Source organism: Zalophus californianus, chromosome 13, assembly GCF_009762305.2.
Source record: "Zalophus californianus isolate mZalCal1 chromosome 13, mZalCal1.pri.v2, whole genome shotgun sequence".
Classification (NCBI taxonomy): Eukaryota; Metazoa; Chordata; class Mammalia; order Carnivora; family Otariidae; genus Zalophus; species Zalophus californianus.
In genome coordinates, this window is record NC_045607.1 from 69668551 (window position 1) to 69690277 (window position 21727).

At 45.2% G+C, this 21727-nt stretch overlaps 1 protein-coding gene across 7 annotated transcripts in view; it reads right to left on the bottom strand.

Annotated features, from left to right (window-relative positions):
- Window positions 1–21727, bottom strand: part of NTRK2 (neurotrophic receptor tyrosine kinase 2) — a 331355-nt gene that overhangs the window by 178509 nt on the left and 131119 nt on the right. Inside the window, exon 15 of one of the 7 annotated variants that reach the window (XM_027614956.2) lies at window positions 12367–17643. The exons of the other annotated variants lie outside the window; for them this stretch is intronic. Coding sequence (XP_027470757.1) covers window positions 17606–17643 — 38 coding nt within the window. The 3' untranslated portion in view covers window positions 12367–17605. Of the gene's footprint in view, window positions 1–12366; window positions 17644–21727 lie in introns of those variants that run through there. 7 annotated transcript variants of the gene reach the window in all.

Sequence of the window (21727 nt, forward strand, 5' to 3'; positions counted from 1 at the left end):
AGAAAAATCCATACATGATCTGCCAGCATTTTGAAAATTAGGGAATTTCATATAAAAATACTGAACTCTGACTTCTCTTTAAAAAAAATAAAATGAAATAGACAATCCTACAGAATGGCCCACATTCTGTCACCAGAAAGAGAGAAGTAACCCCCTTTGGGCTGGCTATGCAAGGTCCCCAAGAGCCCACTACACTGACTGATACATTTCCTGACCCTGAGTTGGCAGTCCCCAAATCACAGATCACACAAGTAAATATCATAACTAAATACCTTACTCTTCTCCAGCATGTAGGAGAGATTGACAGACATGTTCTTTCTTCTCTGTCTTTGAACTTTGCTAGCCAAAAAAAGTCACCCAATAAAAAAAAATTGTACTGCAATTTTTTTAAGGAAACAAAAATCATATTGAGATAGAGACACAAGGGGGATAATTCTACTTTGAGGAGGGTACTAATGAGTGCATTAGAGTTCTCTTTGGAATGGCTAAGAGAATTCATCTGTTTAGAAGTGTAGGGTGGTAAGAGATTTCTCTTATTCTCTAGAAAAATCTTCCCCTGAAGCCTGAATCTCCCTAACTGCAAGGAGAATTAGGGGAAGAAGCAGATCTATGGAAATACAAAATTTCCCTGTCATAAAAATAAATCCTAAGAGATAAATTTTTAGCTTCAACATCAAATGAAGTTATAGCTCTTTGACAAATGATGTTCTGGGTTGTCATGACAACTGGGCCCACTAGAGGTGTGCGTAAAGAGGCCTGCCCATAAATCAGAACGTTTTAGGAAGGGGTTAAAACAAACACTTCTAGACTATTCCCAAGATTTAGTGCCAAAAATGTAATTATAGACATTTGTATCAGTCTGTCATAAAGCATGATGGCTCCAATATTACAAAATGTTAATTAAAAAAATCTATTAAACCCATGTCCCTCTGAGAGAAATTAATATCACACCTAAGGTTGGGAGTCAGTGCAACTCAGAGGCTGGGAAAATTGGATGGTCAAGTAGAAAGGGAAGCTTAAAAGCAGACTAAACCAGAAGCAGTTCAGTTAAGAGTTCCAGCTAGATTCTGACCCTCGGGACAAGGGCTGAGGGCCAGATGACATGCTCAGAGCCTTTCCGGAAGCCTGAGAGAGCATAAAGAGTAATCAAAGATTTGGAGATGGAATTAGAAAGAAAAATCTGATAGACGGAGGTTAGCTCACCTGAAAATACAAGGACGAAGGACCAAAGAATCATTCAATCCGGGAGGATGTAAACAACATGCGGTAAGCATTAGCAACTTCTAACGAGGGCAAGAAAAATGAGAATTAGCTTAAAAATCCGACACTGAAAAAAAGCTTTGTAAGGTAAAGGTCATGATATTCCACTCCAGGGGCCACAAATGGGCAGCCTGCAGGCTAAACTGAGTTGAGAGATAAATTAAGTCTGGCCTGTATGGGGTTCTTTTAAAAAATGTACAGTGCTTGCCAACACTTAAGAAGCAGACCATTGCACATAAAATTCTGGCTTCTTCTCTTTCACATGCCTGGATTCCCATGTGGCAACTGGAGCTGGGTTCATGGAACAGAAGCTCCTTGAAGACAAGGGGTTTGCCTTGTTCAACCCTGTGTCCTCAGCACCAAGAACAGCGCAGGGCACGAAGAGCACGCTCAACCCCTTCTGAGTTGAATGAATGGAATACCTGGCTGCATTAATGAATGAGGAGCAGCGGCCCTCTTTAAATAAGGACACACTCTCCAGGGGGCTCCCCGTCCCGGACTATCTGGCCTGCCTGGACCCTAAAGGCATTTGAGTTTTCCACCTTGCTCTGTGCAGTAAGCTCTTCCTTAGTTGAGGCACCCTGTTGTCTTTGACGTGATTTCCCCCCATAGAACCCATTTTAATGGCCACATATGCAGGCTGCTGAAGCAAAATGACAATGTGGTAATATTCATTAAGGATTTTAAAGAATAGCCCAAAAAAATGATCTTCCTTTAAAGGTCTGGCATCTTCGTTCATCCTGTGGGCAGAAAGCTATTTCAAAGGACTTGCCCAAGTCTCTTCCAGTGCTTGAACAAAGCAAGTACTTCTGATCACTTATTTATTCATTCAACAAACATGGAACCTTTTCTGAGTGCTGGTATGACTAAGGGCCATGTGATATGTCTCTTTTACCTGGATGGCCCGAGATTTAAATTTTTATTAAATGACTGGGATTCACTATAGATAGTAACCACATCGTGAATCTACTATATGCAGATGAATCCATTCTTAACTCATCCTCACAACCTGTGCGTTAGAAGTTATTATCCCTATTTTATAGAAAGGGAAACTGAGTCTTAGAGAGGTTAAGAACCAGGTTCACAGCATGGGCCAAAAGGGCTGGAGGGATTTGGCACCTACACCATGTGTGTGATAGGACACGCCGCCCACCTCTCAAATAAACTCTATCCTCAAGTGTAGTGGGTTCAGTAGTAGCCTCCAAAAAAAAGATGTTTCCAATTATATCCCCCGGAACCAGTGAAGGGGGTCTTATTTGGAAGAAAGAGTCTTTGCAGCAGTAAGTAAGGATCTCAAGGTGAGAACATCCCAGACTTCTGGTGGGCCCTAAATCCGGTGATAATTATTCTTCTAAGAGGAGGTGAAGACACGGAGGTGCAGAAAGAAGACTATGTGAAGACGGGCAGAGGGACGGCGTGTCTACAAGCCCAGCAACACCAAGAATTGTCAGCCGCCACCAGAAGCTAGGAGGAGCCTGGAACGGATTTTCCCTCAGACTCTCCAGAAGGAACCAGCCCTCACAACGCTTCAATTTCTGACTTCTGGCCTGTGAAAGGATACGTTTCTGCTGTTGTAAGCCACCAAGTATGTGGTGTTTTGTTATAGCAGCCCTGGGAACCTCATACATCGGAATACTCCTGGGCTGACAAACTGAAGTCCCCCAGAAACCTTAGCCTGTGCTGTTCATCGGGGCGATTGGGTTGCATTCAGGATCCTAACATGAGGCTCCCTATTTCCAAACAAGACTGAGGCCTGAGCTTTGTTCAGAAAATTCTCCCATTGCAATAAAAGTGAACTCAACTAGGAATCATATATATTTCATTTCCTCCTTCGAAAGCACAGGTGTCCTCAAACAGGAATGGTGTGTGGCCCCGTGCTTTGGAGCAATTCAATTTAATGCAGACATGGAGGACCCAGGCTCATCTCACTAGATGATCAAATACAGCACAACGCTATTATGGGAGTATAGGAAGGAAGGTGTCACTTCCATGTGGGCCGTCCCGGGAAAGCTTCGCGAGGGGAGGAAGAGTGCAGCTAGGCTTTGGAAAGGGACAGCAGTAATGACAATCTTCATAATGTTATTGTTTACTGAGCACCTACAACACATCACATCCTGCTGACCTGCCATACTTTTCACATTAAATTCTCCTAGTCACCCCACAAGCTAGATATCTGCCTCCCTCATCTCTCTGAGGAGGAATCTGGGACTTGCAGAGTGAAGTGCCAAATCCAAGGTCACCCAATCAGTAAGTGACAGGACTCTGACACACGAATGCACCAGGTGGTGGGAGGAAGAGGGTCAAACTAGGGTCTTGGGGAAGTGCAGAGGTGGTGGTGGATGGGAAGGCGTGGTAGAAAAAGACAGGCTGGCGGAAGAATGTTCTGGAGTTTGATGCCCCATTCTGAGGAGCATGGACTTGATCTACTTAGCTTTGTGAGTTGCCAAAGCGGTGTGAGTCCAGGGCTGACTAGCTCAAGTCTGTGTTTTAGGTGGAAAATGTTGGACGCACAAAGTTGGGGAGCATGGTGAGAAGAGTGAAACCAGTCTGCCCCAGACAAACACAGAGAGCCTGAAGGAAGGCAGAAGGGGTGGCAGTGGAGAATACCAGGCAGGTCTGAAAGACAACAGGCCGAGGGGGCGCCTGGGTGGTTCGGTCGGTTAAGCATCTGACTCTTGGTTTTTGGCTCAAGTCGTGATCTGGGAGCTGTGGGATTCAGTCCCAAAGCGGGCTCTCTGCCCAGTGTAGAGTCTGCTTCAGATTCTCTCTCCCTCTCACTCTCTCTCAAATAAATAAATAAAACTTAAAGAGAAGAAAAGAAAGATAGCTGGGAGAAAGACGTAGCTTGATTTCAGGACAGTATTCAAGAGGTAAAGACAAGGAAGCTGTCCTGGCTAGCCCGGAGGTTTAGGACGGACAAGGTGTGAGCCGTAGCACCGGGCACACAGCAAGGGCTGTGTGGGCACATGGGGTGGATTCAGTTTAAAAAACAAAACAAATCGATCTTTTTTGTTTCTGGGACCCTCAAACTCCAGGCATGGCCATTAGCAGATGGTGCTGTAGCTTCTGCCTTCTCTCCCTACCTGATGGGTTTCCTTCAAGGGGTCTGGTTGGAGTTGAGAGGGTATTTAAATTAAACACACGAATAGTTTAAACTCTCCAAAGGAAATTGTGCACTCTAGGTTTGAATCAAGCAAGATGTACAGACCACTGGCCTATTTCCCAGAGAAGCACCCCCCGCCCAGCCAGCATCAGGATGGCCATGTGTCACAGGCCTAGAACTCGGCATTACAGTACAGAGCACCCCAAACTCTGCCCGCATCTCAGATGTACAATTAGCAAACTGAGTGAAGAGAAAGAACTCAGAGCAGGGAGTTGCCACAGACTTTCGGGAGCCCATGCACAGCTGTCCAGAATGTTGCTGGTTCCAGAGCTCCTTCTTAGCTCCTATCCACCTGCCCTGCCTTCTCTAGAAAGCCATGCAGTCCTAGAAGAAAGATGAGCTAGGAGTCCGAGGCCAACACACAGCTAGTCAGGGTCTAAAATAATCTGAATTCTGGACATTGATCTCATCAAGCAGCACCTGGGAAGCATGTCAGTAAGCACTGGACTTGACTGGAGTCAGAAGATCAAGGTTTGAATTCTGTCTTGACATGTGACTCTTATTACCCATGGACTTGAGTAAGTCCAGCACTCTGGAGGTAGGCTGTGCTGGGCTCTGTGGGGTCCGCTGCTGCCCCTGCGGCAGTCAGCACCTGTGTCTCCTTCCTGGAGGACTATCCTTGAGCTACTAGAGTCCACTTTTGCCAGTTTTGACCCTCATCCAATGACTGGTGGGTGCACAAATAGGAAAGCCTAACTCCCAGATTTCTGGGCGGCAGCTTACACTCCAGAGTTCCCCTGCCAGGAGGCTGTGCCTGAAATCATCTTCCTGCTTAGCCCCCTTGCCAGGCTTGCCTCTTCCATGCTCTCCCCCTGGTGCCCTGCAGCATGCCCTTGATAAATCCCTGCTCCATGAACCCTCATATGCATTTGCTTCCAGGAAGCCCGGCTGCAGACCAGTATCTGCCCCAGGCTGCCGTGGAGGAGCCGTATCTTAAAAACGATGAGCAGAATCTTCAGCAGAGGGGTCACCAAAGGCAAAATCTGGCAAAAGACATGTTTAATTTGGCTCACGGAGACTTGAAAAAATGTGAAGGGCCCTGCCAACATGGAGAAAGTGGGAAATTTCACATAAAAATCCAGATCTCCACTTCTCTCAGAAAAAGCAGACTTGGCCGCCCAGAGCCTACTTTCTGACTCAGCAGCGGTGGTGGGGCCTGGGGACAGCTCTGCCAGGGCACAAGACAGTCCCCACGCCCCCACCTACCCACCTACTCTCACGGGACCTGTCTGGTGTCTTGTAGCCACTGGAGTTGCAAACCTAGGGTCGAGCACATGGAAAGTACTCAGTGAAGTCTGTTGAATCTGAACAAGGCATCATTTTCCTTGAAAACGATGTAACCGCGGGAGAGCAGGGGTGAAACCGTGTCGGTGGATGCATAGCTCCGCTCCCCTGCAAGCTCCATCCCTGACCTGGCAAGGGATGTATAGACGCCATCACGAATGCTCTCCTGAAAGCAAGGTGAACCAGCGATGAGAGCAGCCACGACAGGAAATTTGATGGGGAACACACAAGGAAAATGAAATTCAATCACTTGTGGTTTTAGTATGCAGGGGAGAAAAACAAAAACAGGTCTTTATTTCAGATGCTGTTTCATGTTGCCATAAATAAAAGGGTGGCTACAGCTCAAAAACGACATTTTAAACAGTTCAAAATGTGGACCTGCCCTATCTGTGTACTTCTTTTTTTTTAACAGGATGGAAATAGTCAAAGCCCTTTAAACCAATGTAACCGGTAGTAAGTCATTTAGGGGAGCAGCCGTTCTCTTGAGCACTGGACCCCAGCCATCCAGTGGAGTGTCCAGGTCACTGTCAGGTGGGTCAGTATGCTTTGCAGGGAGATGGCGAGCAACAACCATCAAGTACATCGGTTATGTGGAGGTCGGACCAGATGGCGCTATTGTCCAAAAGCACCTTGCAGACCTTCAGCTTCAGGGAGCATAACTGACTAAGGGCCCCATGACACCCCTGAAATCCATCTGTGCTCTGAAATCCATCCCCTCGCTTGCACATGGTCCATGCTCCCAGCCCATGTTGGGCTGCACCAGCACCAAGTCGTGCCACAGAATACCAAGGCAGACCCCTCCTGGGAGCCAAGGAGCTTCTCTGGGTGGCCGACTTGGTTCCAAGGCTCCCCAGGAGCCTTGCCCATCCTTCCACAGGGCGCATGGAGTCCAAGGGGCTTGACCTCTCCTCCCTCCCTCTCGTTCACGGGAGGTGTACTTGTACCTCAGCCTGATGCTCTCACCGCCTTCCCTATCTCCTTCCCCATTTTCTCTCACACAAGAGTTTCTCCTGATTAGAATCCTGGCAGCTTCTGTCCCATCTTGGCATCTGCTTCTCAGAGGACACGTACTGCATTTGAAAATTCCTACTGCTTATATCCGGCAAAATCTGTCGACTCTACCCAATGATCGAGGCTCTCAACTTCTGTGTGGTTACATGAACCCGGAGAAGAAAGTACTTACAAAGAGAACTTAAAATGAGCAGGCTTTGAGGAACCGGGCAAAGAGTTAAGAGAAAGAGAAAAAGAAAAAGCAGGAGGAGGGGGAGGGTGGAGAAGGTGGAGACACGTTTTCAGTTGTTCTTCCATTTTGACAATGTTCCATTGAGAAAACGGGCAGGGAGGTTCCCTGAAACACAACCTGCTCACACCTCTAGGAAGAACTCTCAGAGATGGTCTGTTTTACCTGTCTTGCTCCAGAATCCCAACTGTTCAAATGCCATGTGGGATGAGACATGGCGTCCCTTAGAGGATGGATGGCCAGGAAGCCCTTTGTGAGCACGATGGAGACCACAAGGCTCTCATTCTCAGCACCCCAAACCTCAACATCTCCGTCATTTTGTGGAAAGGCAGGAAAAGGGAAGAACACTGCCTATATGAGATATGTAAAATGTGCCTCAAAACAAAAAAAAAGAAAGAACACAGTCACACACTCACACTCACACTCACACTCTGCTATGAGGGTTAATGTTAAAAGGAAACCTTCAGGCTGATTATTTCATAATTCACAGCAAAACAGAAAAGAGAGACAAAATCGGCAGCATCGTTTATAAGCCCTGGAAAATGGAAGTTTCCAAGCTGTCATAAATAAGGATGGAAGGATTTGCCAAGTCAGAAATTTTGCCAAGTTTGAAATCCACTCAATCCTTACATTTTGGAGCTCAGAACGGAACACCAACCTTTTGGGATTTGTAATCATTTCTTCTCAGTGAAACTTCTTGCTATTTATAAGGAAGTAAAAACAAAAAGCAAAAAATACAATATGGAAAGTTTTTAAAAGGAGCTGGTTGGGAACATTACAGCATGGTGCGCATCGGGAAGGCAATAATTGTACAGATGGTGTATGGACTGGGATTAAATCCCTATTTAATCAAACAGGGCTTAAAGTATGCAATATTCCGTGTGCGTGTGTGCATGTGTGTGTGTGTGTGTGTGTGTGTGACGGGGGAGGGGAATTGTGTCTTTCCTTGCTGGTATCTCTCTCTCTCTCTCTCATACACACACACACACACACACACAATCTCTCTCCTGTGCAAACACTCCACCCAACTGATTCTAAATTTTTAATGTGTGAAAATTAAAGAGAGGTCAAAGCGTATTTCCATGTGTGGTTTGGCTTGGGAAAGGGAACTTGAGAAGAAGAAGAGAATAATAATTTTAAAAAAAGAGAGGAAAGGGAAAGAGAAAATAGGTAACAAAAGTGGAGATACTTTTCACCAATTTATAGTGGGTCAAGAAGAATCCGAGCCACCAAAATGAAGAGCAGAGGCCTGATGGATTTCTCAGAGTCTGTAGCCGTGGGGTCCCCCAAGAGGCAAAGGGAAAGCTCCAACCTCAGAGCAGCAGGGCCAAAAGCATTGATTTTACAGGCAGATGGATCTGATTTGTGTGACTTTGGCCAAGTTACTTAACTTTCTGTGTCTTTGTTTTCTTATGCGTGAAGTATGGACAATCACAGTATCAATATAACAGATATTACCATCAGACCACAGCCCGTGAGGCCAAAGATGGCATCTAAACCTCTTATTGTGGTATCCCCAGTGTTCAGCTCACTGTCTGACCTATAATTGACACAACAGATATATACTGGATTTTGAACAGACCTGATGTAAGATGAAAGAAGATAATGAAGAATTTAGTACATGTCTCAGTTGGGGTCCTGTTAAGGAAAAAGAACTCACTGCAAATGGTTTAAATGAAGGATGTGGGAATGCTGTGGAGAGCAACGGGCAGGTTAAGGGGACAAACAAGACACAGTGAGGCACTGGAGACTGACCGCAGTAGGAAGCCTTTCCCTCTGCTAGAATCGAGAAGAACAGATGGGGAAGAGGAGAAAAGGTGGAGCCTAGCCGCAGCACCGTGCATGCGCGGGGACGAGCCCTGGCAGGGATGAACCTCCATGCGTGAGAAGGAGGCAAGCATAGGCCGACCCTTCTACTCCACCTGACACCTGCTAGTCACCCGGCTGGTCCAACACACCGGGGAGCCAGCACACTACCACCCCAGAAGTAGAACATTCAACCATGTTTAATGAAGGAGGGTGATGGCAAGGTAACTGCCCCTGCCCGCCAAATCCAGGAGCCTAAGTGCAGAGAGAACACCTATCACGGGAGTCATCTTTGCAAAGCCTGAAGCACCCTAAATGCACTACCTCTTAGGTCATGTAAAAACCGAGAACATCCCCGTCACCCAGAGATAAAACAGGGTTTGGTGACTCTACTTCCCACCTGGGGGGCCAGTGCCTTTGCACGAACTTACCTGAAGCGGGGTCCTAATCCTTAAAGCAAGCAGCCATGGCCTATATTTTTATTTAGTGATTCAGCCAAGACTAAACACTGTATGATGAGAAATATTAACAAGAAATGAAAGGGTGTCAAATAAACACAAAAGAGGCTTTTCCTTTCCTCTTGGGAAACACAATCAATATTTTAAAAGGAGAGGGGGTGAGAATTCACTGTTCGTTAGCCTATGGTTGGGTGGAGATTTTAATTCAGTAAACACAGGCCCCCAGCATCCTATGCTGTGCCACATGGGGCCTGGACCAAATGACTGGGAGCTCAGTGCATGCCCTTGGCAGTCTCTTTCAGTCACTGGCTGCCAGATCTTCGGGGACAGGAGCATCAACGTGACTGAGTCACTCAGATGCTGCTCCGGCTCGTTGTGTTTCAGAGGCAAGAAGCTGCTCGGGCAGTCCCCACCGCCTTGTTCCAGTGTCTGGATGGTCTACACGGAGGTGGCAGGAGGTGTCCTCAGACAAATCCTCTGGCCTCCCCGCCACCGAGGCGGTGTCCTTCACCGGCACTGACCACAGTCAGGACTGCTCCAGACCGCTACAAATGAGCTGGAAGTACTCCGGTTCAAGAGCCATGAGGAAATTCATTTCAGAACAATCGAAACCAACAAATCTGTCTTCAGTTACAATGGGCAAAGCAAACATGTGCTGGGTTGTCATGAGCTAATCCGCAAGGAACCCATACTTGATTGCAACTTCTGTGTTCCATAACGTAACATTTAGAAAGCATGTGCCAATTCACTACCGTGCCACATATTTGGAAGTTGAGGTGTGCAAGGGTTTGTCAATGGCACCTTTAAATAACCAGAGGCTTATTGGAGTGGCATGTACCTCCCCGGTAACAAAGGCTGACCTTACAATTCTGCTTTTCTACAACAGTCATCTCTGCTCAACCTCTAGTGCTGGTAGGAGTGACCCCTGGGCACTTGCATGGCCCTGAAGGTGCCCCAGGCACCTCGCTGGCCTCACCCCAGTCCCAGTCCTGCTCAAGAGTCCATACGGGGTAGCTGTTTCAGTCTCCAGCTATCTAGCCAGCCTGCCAGAGTTCAAATCCCAGTGTAAACTGGATCAAGTTCCTCAATCCCTCTGTTCTTCAGTTTCCTAACCTTTAAAATGGGAGCAATATAGCATTGGCTAATTTTGAGAGGATCAGGAATTAATCCAGGAAGCACCTAACACGGTGTTGGGCATACAGTGAGAAACCAATACGGTTAACTAGTACTACCATTTAGATACTGTAGTCAATCTCATTGAAAATGCATTAGAAAAGGTGGTAACAACAGCAAAAGTGCCTTAAATCAGGTGCTGGTTTAAGAAGAGAAAAGCCCAAATGACAAAATATCTTTAAAGAAATGAAACTGTATTGCTTCAAACATGAAATAGCTCCAGCAAAGGCCAGCCATGCTTTGTCTACTACAGCTATTATGAGAAACTACCTCAGGAAGTAGAAAAGAATAATCTAGTTATTTGTAGCTCATTGCCTGCAAATACTTGTTTCTAAGGCTTGAGGGAACTTGAAACAAGTCTTTTCTTTCACACACTGTCTCAGCCAATTCGTTTATTTTTATTTGTAGCCGAAGATTTTCAAATGGATGATTTCAAAGTTAAAGATAATGTAGACCCCTTTCAAATGATCAAAAACTCTGAATTAATAAAGTGAGAAGAAAAGAAGGCAGACCACTTGGGGGATATGACCTCCAGTGTTTTTTCCTCCAGAATCCTCAAACTATAGAGCATCATTCGAACTCACTGAACTATCATAATATAGGTCCAAACAAATTGTACCCTCTTCTTTTATCAAAATCAAATCTGAAAGGAATCCATGTGCAAGAATTGCCTGGGCAGAGTGAGGGATCCAGAAGGGGAATCACTGTAACTTCCAAGACAGCTTCACAGCCTGGACCACATCCAGAATGACCCAGTGAGTGAAGTTCCCTACCATCAGACTCCGTTATTTGCACCCACACAGTGACCATATGGCCAATATATAAAAATGAGTCTGTGATTCCGGGGCACTTACTGAGGGATACTCAAGCATGAGTGCACACCCAAGTCCTTCAGAGTATTTTATTAGCAACACCAAGTGCCTCCCCCCAACATGCACAGTCTCACTGAACTCTCATAAGAGCCTGGAGGGGGGAGGTGGGCAGGTACTATTAATATTATTGTCATATCATGAGGAATGGAGCCATGAAATGTCTTTCCCAAGATCATTTAGCTTGTGAGTGTAACTGGGATTCCAACCTGCACAGTCTGGGTTCAGTCCTACTGCCTCAAATTATTATGCAACCTCCAAATGGCCAATGAAACCTGTTTAGAAAGGTGTTTAGAAAAAGCACAAGTCACCAGCACCAACCAGACTCTTAGAACAGATAAGTATACTTGGGTCGATGAGACAGCAGGTCACATTGGATCACTTTTTCTAGTCCTTACCCTTCGATTTGGTGCAAAACCCTTTCAACGTTCCCAGAAGGTGAAAGCAGGCTCAAATGAATCTGGGGTCCTACAAACCTTGCTTTTTAGGTCTTATCCTAAAAGGAAAAAATTAAAAAGGGACAAGCCTGGGGGACTGTGAAGAGGACTGTGAAGTGCGGGTACCATGTTAATGGTTATCGTTCAATGCCATCCTATCTCTATGGTCCACTTGTCTTCCTCTCTCTCTTCTCTTCCACGAAAGCACAAGTCATCATGTTCATTTGGATACAAGTCTCTTAGAATGGAGGGACAGAGCACTAAGTGTATCCTCTTGCTAGGACCTGGATCATTCCAAGTTCTTAAAATACCAAAAGACTTTCCCACAGAATGTAGGTTGTTGGTTGTTTTTTTTTTTTTTAATTCCCTTAAACTTTTGTTTTCTAGAACTGCTTTTTAGCCAATGAAAACATATCCGATGCAAGAATCAGTTAACCATAAATGTATAACTCAGAATGATGGAAATTTTAAAAGTCCCTTTTGGGGGAGAGAAGATGTATTCCAGGATCTATCGTGAGTTTGGGACTTCCCCAAAACGCTCGGTGATGTTTCTCACACTCTTCCTTCTGACACCTTTAGTCTTGAGGATCGCCAATGCCACACGGGGTGATGGTATGTGTTTGAGGAAGGGAGGGGAGGTATACAAGGCCCTACACAGAATGCAAGACACATGGAGATGAATTATAAAACTTTATTGCCTTGTTAAAAAAATGAATGAATTCAGCAAGTACATTTATGGTCTATCCACATTGTTAAAACAGCACTTAAAAATAAAATAAAAATGATTATCCATTATTTACAGGAAACGTGAAAAAAATGACTTTAAAACCCTGGAACATTATGGAGAAAAACAGGGCATGCTTATGATTCACAGACTGCCTATGGATTACAGCAAATGGATTTGAACAGGAAGTGAATGAAACCCAAGAATTTGTCTTTCTCCAGAAGCTCTTGCTAGTTTTTTTTCCCATTTTTTTCTTTTTAGCTTTATTGAGGTGTGACTAACAAATAAATGCGTAAGACAGTTAAAGGGTACAATGTGACGATTTGATATACCTAAACATTGTGAACAGAATCTCTCACTCTTTTATATTTGATTATGCTCCATTCATAAATGGAAAAATAAAGGGGGTGAAAATCTCTGTTCTTTCCTTTGCTTCTCACACATTTTTTTTTTCTGTGAAAACTAAGACACAAGCCAATAGCATCCTATCTTGGGTGCTCAGTAATGAACACCCCAAGACTCCACCGCAACACTCACCTGAATGAAATCCAGAGTGATCTCACCATCAGAATCAGATGGCTGGGGGGCTCCCTTGTCCCTGATGACCGAACAAGGAAACGGACTAACCCGAGTGGAAAGCTGCCTTCTGCGACAACTGTTTTCATGTCACTCTCTGGGTTGGGAGTTCTGTTCACTTAATTCCATCTGGCAGCACCCCATGGAAAATTATATTCTTGCTCTGTCCGGAAGAGTCCTTAACCTTCCCAAGTGCCCTGGAATAAACCTGACATGGCTCGTGGGCACTGCAGGTGTGTGAACACAGCAGAACTCATTTAATGAAATAGTGGCCTCTGCCCAGGTGTCCCTGGAGTCCAGTCTGCGGGACCCCCGGGGGACCCTTGACCTTGGCTAGACAGGAAGGGCACAGCCCACATGGCCGGACACAGCCGCCCTGTGAAGGCACCAGATGACATGAGTCCTGTCTCTCCCTCTGCATCTGGTCTGGACAAGGCAAGGTGAAATGAGCATCTACTGTTGTGTGAGGGGATGAAATGAAAACCAGGGAGGAGTGCTAGATAGAAAGCACCAGAACAGTTCAAGAGTGCATCATCCGCTCCACAGTGGCATGAGAGAGTTTAGTTCAGGCTCCATTCGTGTTTGGTCCCATTTTGCAATGAACAACAACAACAACAACAAAGCGTGTGCAAAGCAACCAAGAAAGCAAATGAAAACAAGCCCCCTGTTTGTCATGGAGTCAATTTAGATTGCTAGAGAGAAAGAGAGAAAAGTCAGGAATTCTAAGCAGATCAAGAGAAAAGGAGAGACGAAGCTGGAGCGCTTCCATCACGCGTGCTCCGGCACCTGGCAGCGAGCTGAATTCCTGCCTTGTTCTCCTTGAGCTGATTGCTCCTCAGACTGCCCAACAACCGTAGCCTCTGCTCTGTCTGGGGGGAGCCTCAAGCCCCAACCACTCGGGGTGTCCTTCAGAAGAGTTGGAAGCAGGGGCCAACCTCCTCTGAGCCCTATGTGGCAGCTTGGGGCTGGGATTATTTCCTTCTCCTCTGTGCCCCCTACTTTTGGAAAGAACATTCGATGGGTCAAAAATGAAATGGGGGGGGGCGCCTGGGTGGCTCAGATGGTTAAGCATCTGCCTTCGGCTCGGGTCATGATCCCAGAGTCCTGGGATCGAGCCCCATGTCCGGCTCCTGGCTCAGCGGGGAGCCTGCTTCTCCCTCTTCCTCTCCCCCTGCTCATGCTCTCTCTCTCTTTCTCTATCTCTGTGTCTCGAATGAATAAATAAAATCTTAAAAATGAAATGGGTCTGGGCTGGGAGACCAGGAGTGAAAACCCAAGAATTTCTCCCATCGGGAGATGCACCTTCTTTGGCCTCAAACCGGTGTCTCTGGGGATGCCAGTGGGGGATCCTTAGTCTGTCTCAGTGGCCTTGGAGGGTCTCAGTGGGACACCATTCAAGACACAGGGCCTGAACCACACCTCTTGAGGTGGCAAGCTTGTTTCCCACTTACCAGCGGCCACACCAGTACATCAAGGACCCATGAATGGGCCTGTGTGCTCTCCCATCGAACCCCATCCAAGTGGGCCATATGACAGGGACCCTGATGAAAGGAAGGCCCATGTCAGACAAAACGGGAGGAAGGGCTTGCTAGGTGGTCTCCCGCCACTCAGAAGTGGGGCCCATTGGGGACGGAGGGAAAACAGTGACCGAGGGTGACGAAGCCAAGGCCCCAGCTAGCAGAAGTCACAGGAGAGCCCCGATGGGAAGGGACACGCTGCAGATCCCTTGGGCACCAAACTCCACGGCAAAAAAAGCTCTCAATGGCCATGCTGGGAAGTGCATTTGCAAAGGAAAGATAGTAGGAAACAGAGAACAATGATGTTGCTTTAAGACAAAAGTAACAACCTGGCAGCCCACAGACATGTTTTGTTGGCCTACATAATGTTTTAAAAATAACCGAGCCAACTTTTTAAAAATAGGGACATTTCACATTTAAAAAAAAAAAAATCCAGGTTTCAAGTTTCTCTTAAAGAATCAGAAGATTTGGGAAACTGGGGCCCCATTCCCGGGAGGCAGGAGTTGGCTCTACAGGGCTGGGCGTCCGCACGCCCAGCACGCACCCTTTGCCAAGGGCGCCTGCCTGGCACTGAGATGCCAGGTCCCGGTTGGGGGGCAATGCACTTGGTTTCAGCAAAAATGCTGCCTGTCGTTTTCTAATGCTGAAAAAATACATGATACGTGTCATTAGGAAGCTGTAAAAAGATGTCTTGTAGGGGACATAAAAAAGCAAAGGATGAAAGAGGGTGGTCTAGAGGATAGAAATGAGAAGATATGTCACTGACTGTGGTCTTCGGGGATTAAAGAAAAATGAAAAGCGAGGAACACAAGAACCATATGAAACAATTTTCTAATAGCCTGCTGTTTTCATCGTTCCCTAGGAGATGTCAACTGCTCTTTGATATATTAAATTGCCTTATCTGTCCACTTCTCTCCATTTTAAAACAAAAATCTACCCTGCAAGTCTTCTAGCTGTTGAATACAAATATTCTTCTTTTTTTTCTTTTTCCTTTTGGGTCTGGGAAACGTAGAAAATAGTTCTTAAACAATTCATTGCCTTTTTCTGGTTCCATGGAATAAAATCTAAAGGGTTTAAAAAAAAAAAAAAAAACTTGCACCAAATGGCTGATATTTAAGAATGCTGGGGGTACTGATCACCTCTGGTCCGCCCTCTGTGTGAATCTCCTTTTCCTTTCAGGGTTCAAGGTTTCTGCAATTAACTGGCCTCTTTGTAAATCAACAACTTTGGGAGAGATCAAAATCTAAGTAGTGACAGGACCTGTCATTTATCAGTGAGCAAGCAAATGGGAATCCAGGGAATATTCAGACCCCCCCCCCCCCACACCAAAGGCCCGTTGCTCTCCCCACTCAAATGTGTCTTTGGAAAGCACACGTTTGAGAACAAGCAGCCTGTGTATGCTTCCGAGAAACTGCCCCTCTCTGAGGCAGGGGTATGGAGTAGCCAAGTTCAATGCTGTAATCCATAGGACCCTGTGAAATGTCTGTATCAAGCAATAACATATTTAGTGGCTAATGTAAAAGATACAGTATAAAATACTCATCATGGATAATCCTTTTATATCAAGTGGTGCCTAAGTGGATCCTGGTTTATTAAGATTAATGCCTCAGTTACACAGGACGCAAAACAATGTTTCCGAACATGTCAGACTAGTAAAAAATCTAGAAATCCTTAAAGCTGAACTGCAAAACTTAAGTTAACTATTTCAAAAAAAAATAATAATTTTTTCAAATGTCAGTAAGTTTCCAATCCAGCCATGGCGTCTCTGAGCGTGCCTCCACGGTCAGAGCTGATCGTGCTTTCAAGCGAAATGCTCCGGGCCTGGCTCTGTCGCCCCCCTCCCGTGGAAAGTGTGAGGTGAGCTGGGGCGAGGGCAGCTGAACCTGTCTGCAGGACAGGGATCCTACCTGGCACAGGCTGAACAAAGCGGACAAAGGTCACTGCAATGGCCAAGTGAGCGAAACAGGTGTCCGTGACAGGACTAAGGCAGGGACGCAGGATTCTGTAGCTCCCAGGCTACCCTCTCGGCAATGAGGCTGGACCTGATAAAGCGCACGCTCATTACCTCTGTGCTGCTGGGGTCAGGAAGAGCCTTCCTGCCCATGAAAACCAGCAGTACTGTAGTATGCAGTATCTATCCTTCTTAGAATATGGTCTCCTGCTCCCAGCAGGCCAGCCATTCTGCCTGCAGACCTTTTCAGAGTAGAAAAGCTGCAGTTCTGTCATGGGAACAGCATGAGATACTGCGGCCCTCTCACTAGGAAACTTCTAAAAAGCAGGTGGATCGCAGGGGGCAAATAAAAGGACATGCGCGCCATGTGTGTCTATTTCACTCTTGTAGTTATTCTGAAACTGACTACACGTAACCTAAATCTAGAGCCCCTGACCACAGAGCTGCTTTTATTTTTCACCTGCTAACAAACTTTAGAAAAATCATTAGCGTTGATTGCATGACTCTGGACCTTTATCACCAGTGAAGGAGAGAACCTCTCGGTGGCCTGGCCAAGTCCCCACAGCGATGCCCTTAACTTTCTCAGTGGATGTGTTGTAGACGGAAAAGAAAGACTTTCTGAATTCAGTCTTCATTAAACATCAACAGAAAACAATGCTAAACTACGTGTTATGTGGAGATTAGGCTGTTTAGTGTGTTCTTATACCTGTCCCTAAATTTAGATTTTTTTTTTTTTAAACTTTGCAGTTCACCTTTAATGAACAGAAACAATAAGAATCATTACATTTCCAGTATGGTCAAAGAACACTCCTTTCAGAAGAGAAGCATAAACCAACGGAATCCCATGTCAGTTTCGTATTTGAACAATTGCAAGAACAAAAGAGAAGCATTAACTTAAGATGTTTTCTTGAGTGTTTGCTTAGCAGCCTGGGAGCGGCCTCTGCAGCGGTGCTCCCCAAACACAGCTCAGGACAGCCGCAGGCTTCACACAGGACCTCCTGCAAACACCACCCACAGCTACTAGAAAACCCCCAGCTAAGCGGCACCTCCCGGGAGAAGCCAACGCCCGTCCCAAGAGTCCGGCTTACAATGCAGCATCAACCAACAAGCACCACAGCCCCCTTCTCTGTCTTTGCCTTTATTTCAGCTACCCATCCAGTGGGATCTTATGAAACAAAACAAAACCTAAAAGAAACACAAAATAAAACATAAGTCATGCTCAAAACAAAAATCAGTGAAAATTAACATACAAGTATAATCACTTTTAAAAAGAACATAATAAATAATCAAAATCAAGACACAACATGGAATATGCTTTAAAACATAAAGGAATAGATAATCACAGAAGGAAAATTGGGAGAAAAACATGAATCTCACTGTCAAGCCACTTAGTTTTAAATTTCAAACCGATCTTATGTGGCCCAGGAAACACAGGAAAGATGTGCAAGGGATTTCTGCACATAGCTCTGCACAACAGTCTCAGATGTTAACATCTTAATTTAAGGAGGAGAAATCTGTGTGCAATATAGATGAGTCCTGGAGAATTTTTATGCACAGTGAAAAAAAATAAAATAAAACTCAACAACAAATATCTACCCAAATTCTGATTTTTCTTTCCTCACTTAATTTTACCAAATTATTTCTAAAATAACAGATTCATTACTCAGCAACCAGATCAGAGAATTGGCTAGCTTTAACTGTGAAATACCGGACCACACAAAGATTTAGATTCTTTTCCAGGAATCCTAGTATTAAACAATTAATTGCCCTAAATCACTTAAGTATCATACCATATACATGACATGCACACATAGATAGATGGAATATCTATTATATAACACACGATATATAGCATACAACATGTGGTATATTGCCTGTGTGTGTGTATATATATATATATATATATATATATATACACACACACATATATATATCTATTGCATATATAAGGCATACAGTATATGTATATATTATATATGTAATATATAATACTTAATGTTAATTAATCCTGCAAACATTAATTGAGCAGTGACCAAATAGTAGACACTACAGTAGATGATACAAAAATAAAGAAAACGGAATTCCTTGGCCTAAAATACTTAACCATCCCACAGATGGAGAAAGATGAGCACACCACTTGTGCAATAAACAACAGCTAATCCACTTGGTACCAGGCTTTCTTCTAAGCTCTTTGTCCAAATTAGCCCTCTTAAGTTCACAATAACCCTATGAGGAGGGTTCTATTATTGCTCCCACTTTCCTGGTGAAAAAACTGAGGCCCTATGAGCAAAGCAGCTTGCTGGAGGCCTGACAAAGCATGGGCCGGAGCTCAAATTCTGACCCAGGAGCTTGTACTCTGCGGCCACCCTGTCCTGTCACTGCAGGAAGGACAAAACCCCTTCAACTTCACTGGGAAAACCCAGCGAGAACAGGGGAGATTCATCACATTTAGTTTTGTGTGTGTAATCTGCATGAAGCTTCCTCAGATCCCTAAGTGACGAAATCAATGACGTCGTGGTAGAAACCCCCAAGACATGTTCAAGTTCAGCTTCGGAAGGCACTTCTAAACCCAGCCCTCCAGACTCTGGATCTTCCTCAACCTGGCGTCTGGCCTGCCAAGCACTGGTGTCATCTGCCTCCAGAGCTGTAATTACCACCACCAATCTGTATCATCATTTACAACAACGCTCGAAGAGTCTACGGAGCTGAATTTCCATGGCTCTTCTCTCTCCCGCCCTTCCAAGTCTCAGGAAAAGCACTCGGTACAGATGCCAAACATCACTTATGGATTTAATCACCCACAAAACACTGAGCATGCAGGATGCACACAGTGGTGCCGATGGAAACTCCTTCATTTCTGACTTTAGTCTCTTTTCTCAAAGTTCAGCCTCCAGGCAAGCATAAGCCTCACTGGCTTCAGAGTGCACTCTGACACGTAGAACAAGCGTGCCAAATTAACTAACCAAACACCTTAGGGCTCTAAGAGGGTGGGTCCCAAATTCCTTCCCACTGAAACAATAGGATTAATATTAGGATATCAAGTTTGCCAATAAAAACAGGAGGAACTTGGTGATACAAATAGAAGACATCATCCCCAAAACAAAAGACTGTCTGATTCAGTATACCACTCTCTCTGCACATTCAATTTGAAAAGCATTTGATATTAAAATACTAATAATAACAGAACGGACTAAACTGTTAAAGTGAGCCTTATTTCCTTCCAATGGGTTTATGGCACAGGAACTCTTAAAGAGTTTACTCGTGTCAGAGTGTTTACAGCAGGCCCCAGGCCACCCTTCCTTTGCTTCGATTTGCCATCTTCCTCCCTGAGGCCTACCCAAGCTCATTATTACAGTTTGGGAAACAATTTGCTTTGCTAGATGTGAGCTCTCTGGGCTGCCATTCACTCAGGCTGCAACTGCATCCAGCCCTACTTAAACAGATGTCAAGTGTCCCTCTTCAACCTCCTTCTGCTTTGTCTTTCGTGATGCATCCTTCTCCAAGAACCGTACCTCAGCGCCACACACCCATGCCACAAGGGGAGTAAAGCCAACCAGAATAACACACGCGACGTCTTCCTTGTGAGGAAAAGCCAGGCTGTTGCACTGATAAGCCATGTGCCGTGTCTGCATTCAAACTGCTACTACGTCCACCCTCCGCCTCCAGGAGGGCAAGTCAGACTCCTCTCTGATACACCTGATCTTCACAAAACAGTTGATGCACTAAAGATACGCCACCAGATAGTGAAAAACCAGTCTGATTTCAAGACTTGACTCTTTTATACGGAAATGTACCTGGTGCTTCATATTTCTAAGGAGCTGATAGGAAGATTCAATCAGGGCCCCAATTTACCTACCAAGACCTCCTGACGTTTGCCCACTCATGTTACCAGAAACTCAAGAAAGGGGCCACAAAATGATATCAAACAATAGATCATTATTTTCTCCTAGTGAGGGGGAAAGTTTTTAGACCACAACAAATGGCTGAACATCTTGAGGGTTTAGCAGCCAAACGAGCTGTCTAGCTTCTGAGCCTGAAATATAGATATTTTGACAACGTGACATTCTGAAGAATTTGCAGCATTCCGATGGTGCATGGTAGTTATCGTGAGAATGGCTCTTTTATCAAAAAAAAAAAACAAAAAAAAAACAAAAAACAAAAAACAAACCAAGAACAAGGATAAAGCAGGTGCTGTCAGAAATGGTATGTAAAGTCGAAAGCAGAGAGAAACCCAGGATGTGTCCTAAAACTCTGTCTCTGCTAGTTGCTGATTTCAGATCTGCTCATTGACCTCTTCAAAGGGATGGGCGGGCGGGGGAGGTGAAGGTCAGCGAAGCACTGTGCTTTCTTTACCACTGGCTTCTGATCCATTTAGATTTATTTACATTCAAACGTGCACACATTTCCCTCCTATAACTCAGAAGCAATCAGCCATAAAATGGCAAGGATCTGCAGTACATTTAAATTAGCAGCAATTTATCTGGAGCAAAAAGGAAAACTGCTGAGTGGAAAGGAAGCGAAAGGAACGGAAGAAAGACGCAGCTGTTGGTCTAAAAAAGCAAGTCTTATCTCATTTGGAGAATTCAAGCAGCAAACTGCCGACTTGGGCGTCCACGTGGCATGGTGCCACTCTGGAGACCGAATGGTGGCCAGGATGCCCAGTACAGCAATCGGCTCACCTTCATCAGAGAGCAAAGCACAGGCTTCTTGAACCTTCTGGAAAATGTCTACTAAGTAAAATCAAAGGATAAATTCCTATGTTCTCATAACAGTAGGTGCCTAAAACCCAGCAGGTGCAAAGAGTTTTCCATCACCCTTTAGACTTGAGCTGGGTGCAATCCTGCTTTATTTCAGCACCAGGGCTTAAACACCCACTGTCCTGATTTGACATTTGTGGAGCATCTAATATAGGTTTGTTGTTACACCAACTATCCCTTGCCATTTGCCTTTTCTATTTTATAGGTGACTCACTTGACCCGCAGGGCCCATGTGATGTGTCCAAGGTCACCCAGGACTGGAGTGAGACAGCCGAAATCTAAACGCGGACTCTCTGGGCCATCAGTCTATCTTGTACAGTGGCATCACCTCTTGCACCTCTAGCAGAAAGGTCCCAACACGTAAGCCAGGTCCTGGCGCGTCCTTCTCTGAGCTCATTCCAGAAGTTGCTCCACCATCCTTTAAACCTCTCTTTCCCTTCCCAAGGACGTGCTTTGCCCACGTGCTATGTCTTGCCCTAAGATCCCCTTCTACCCAGCAAGTTCTCCTTACA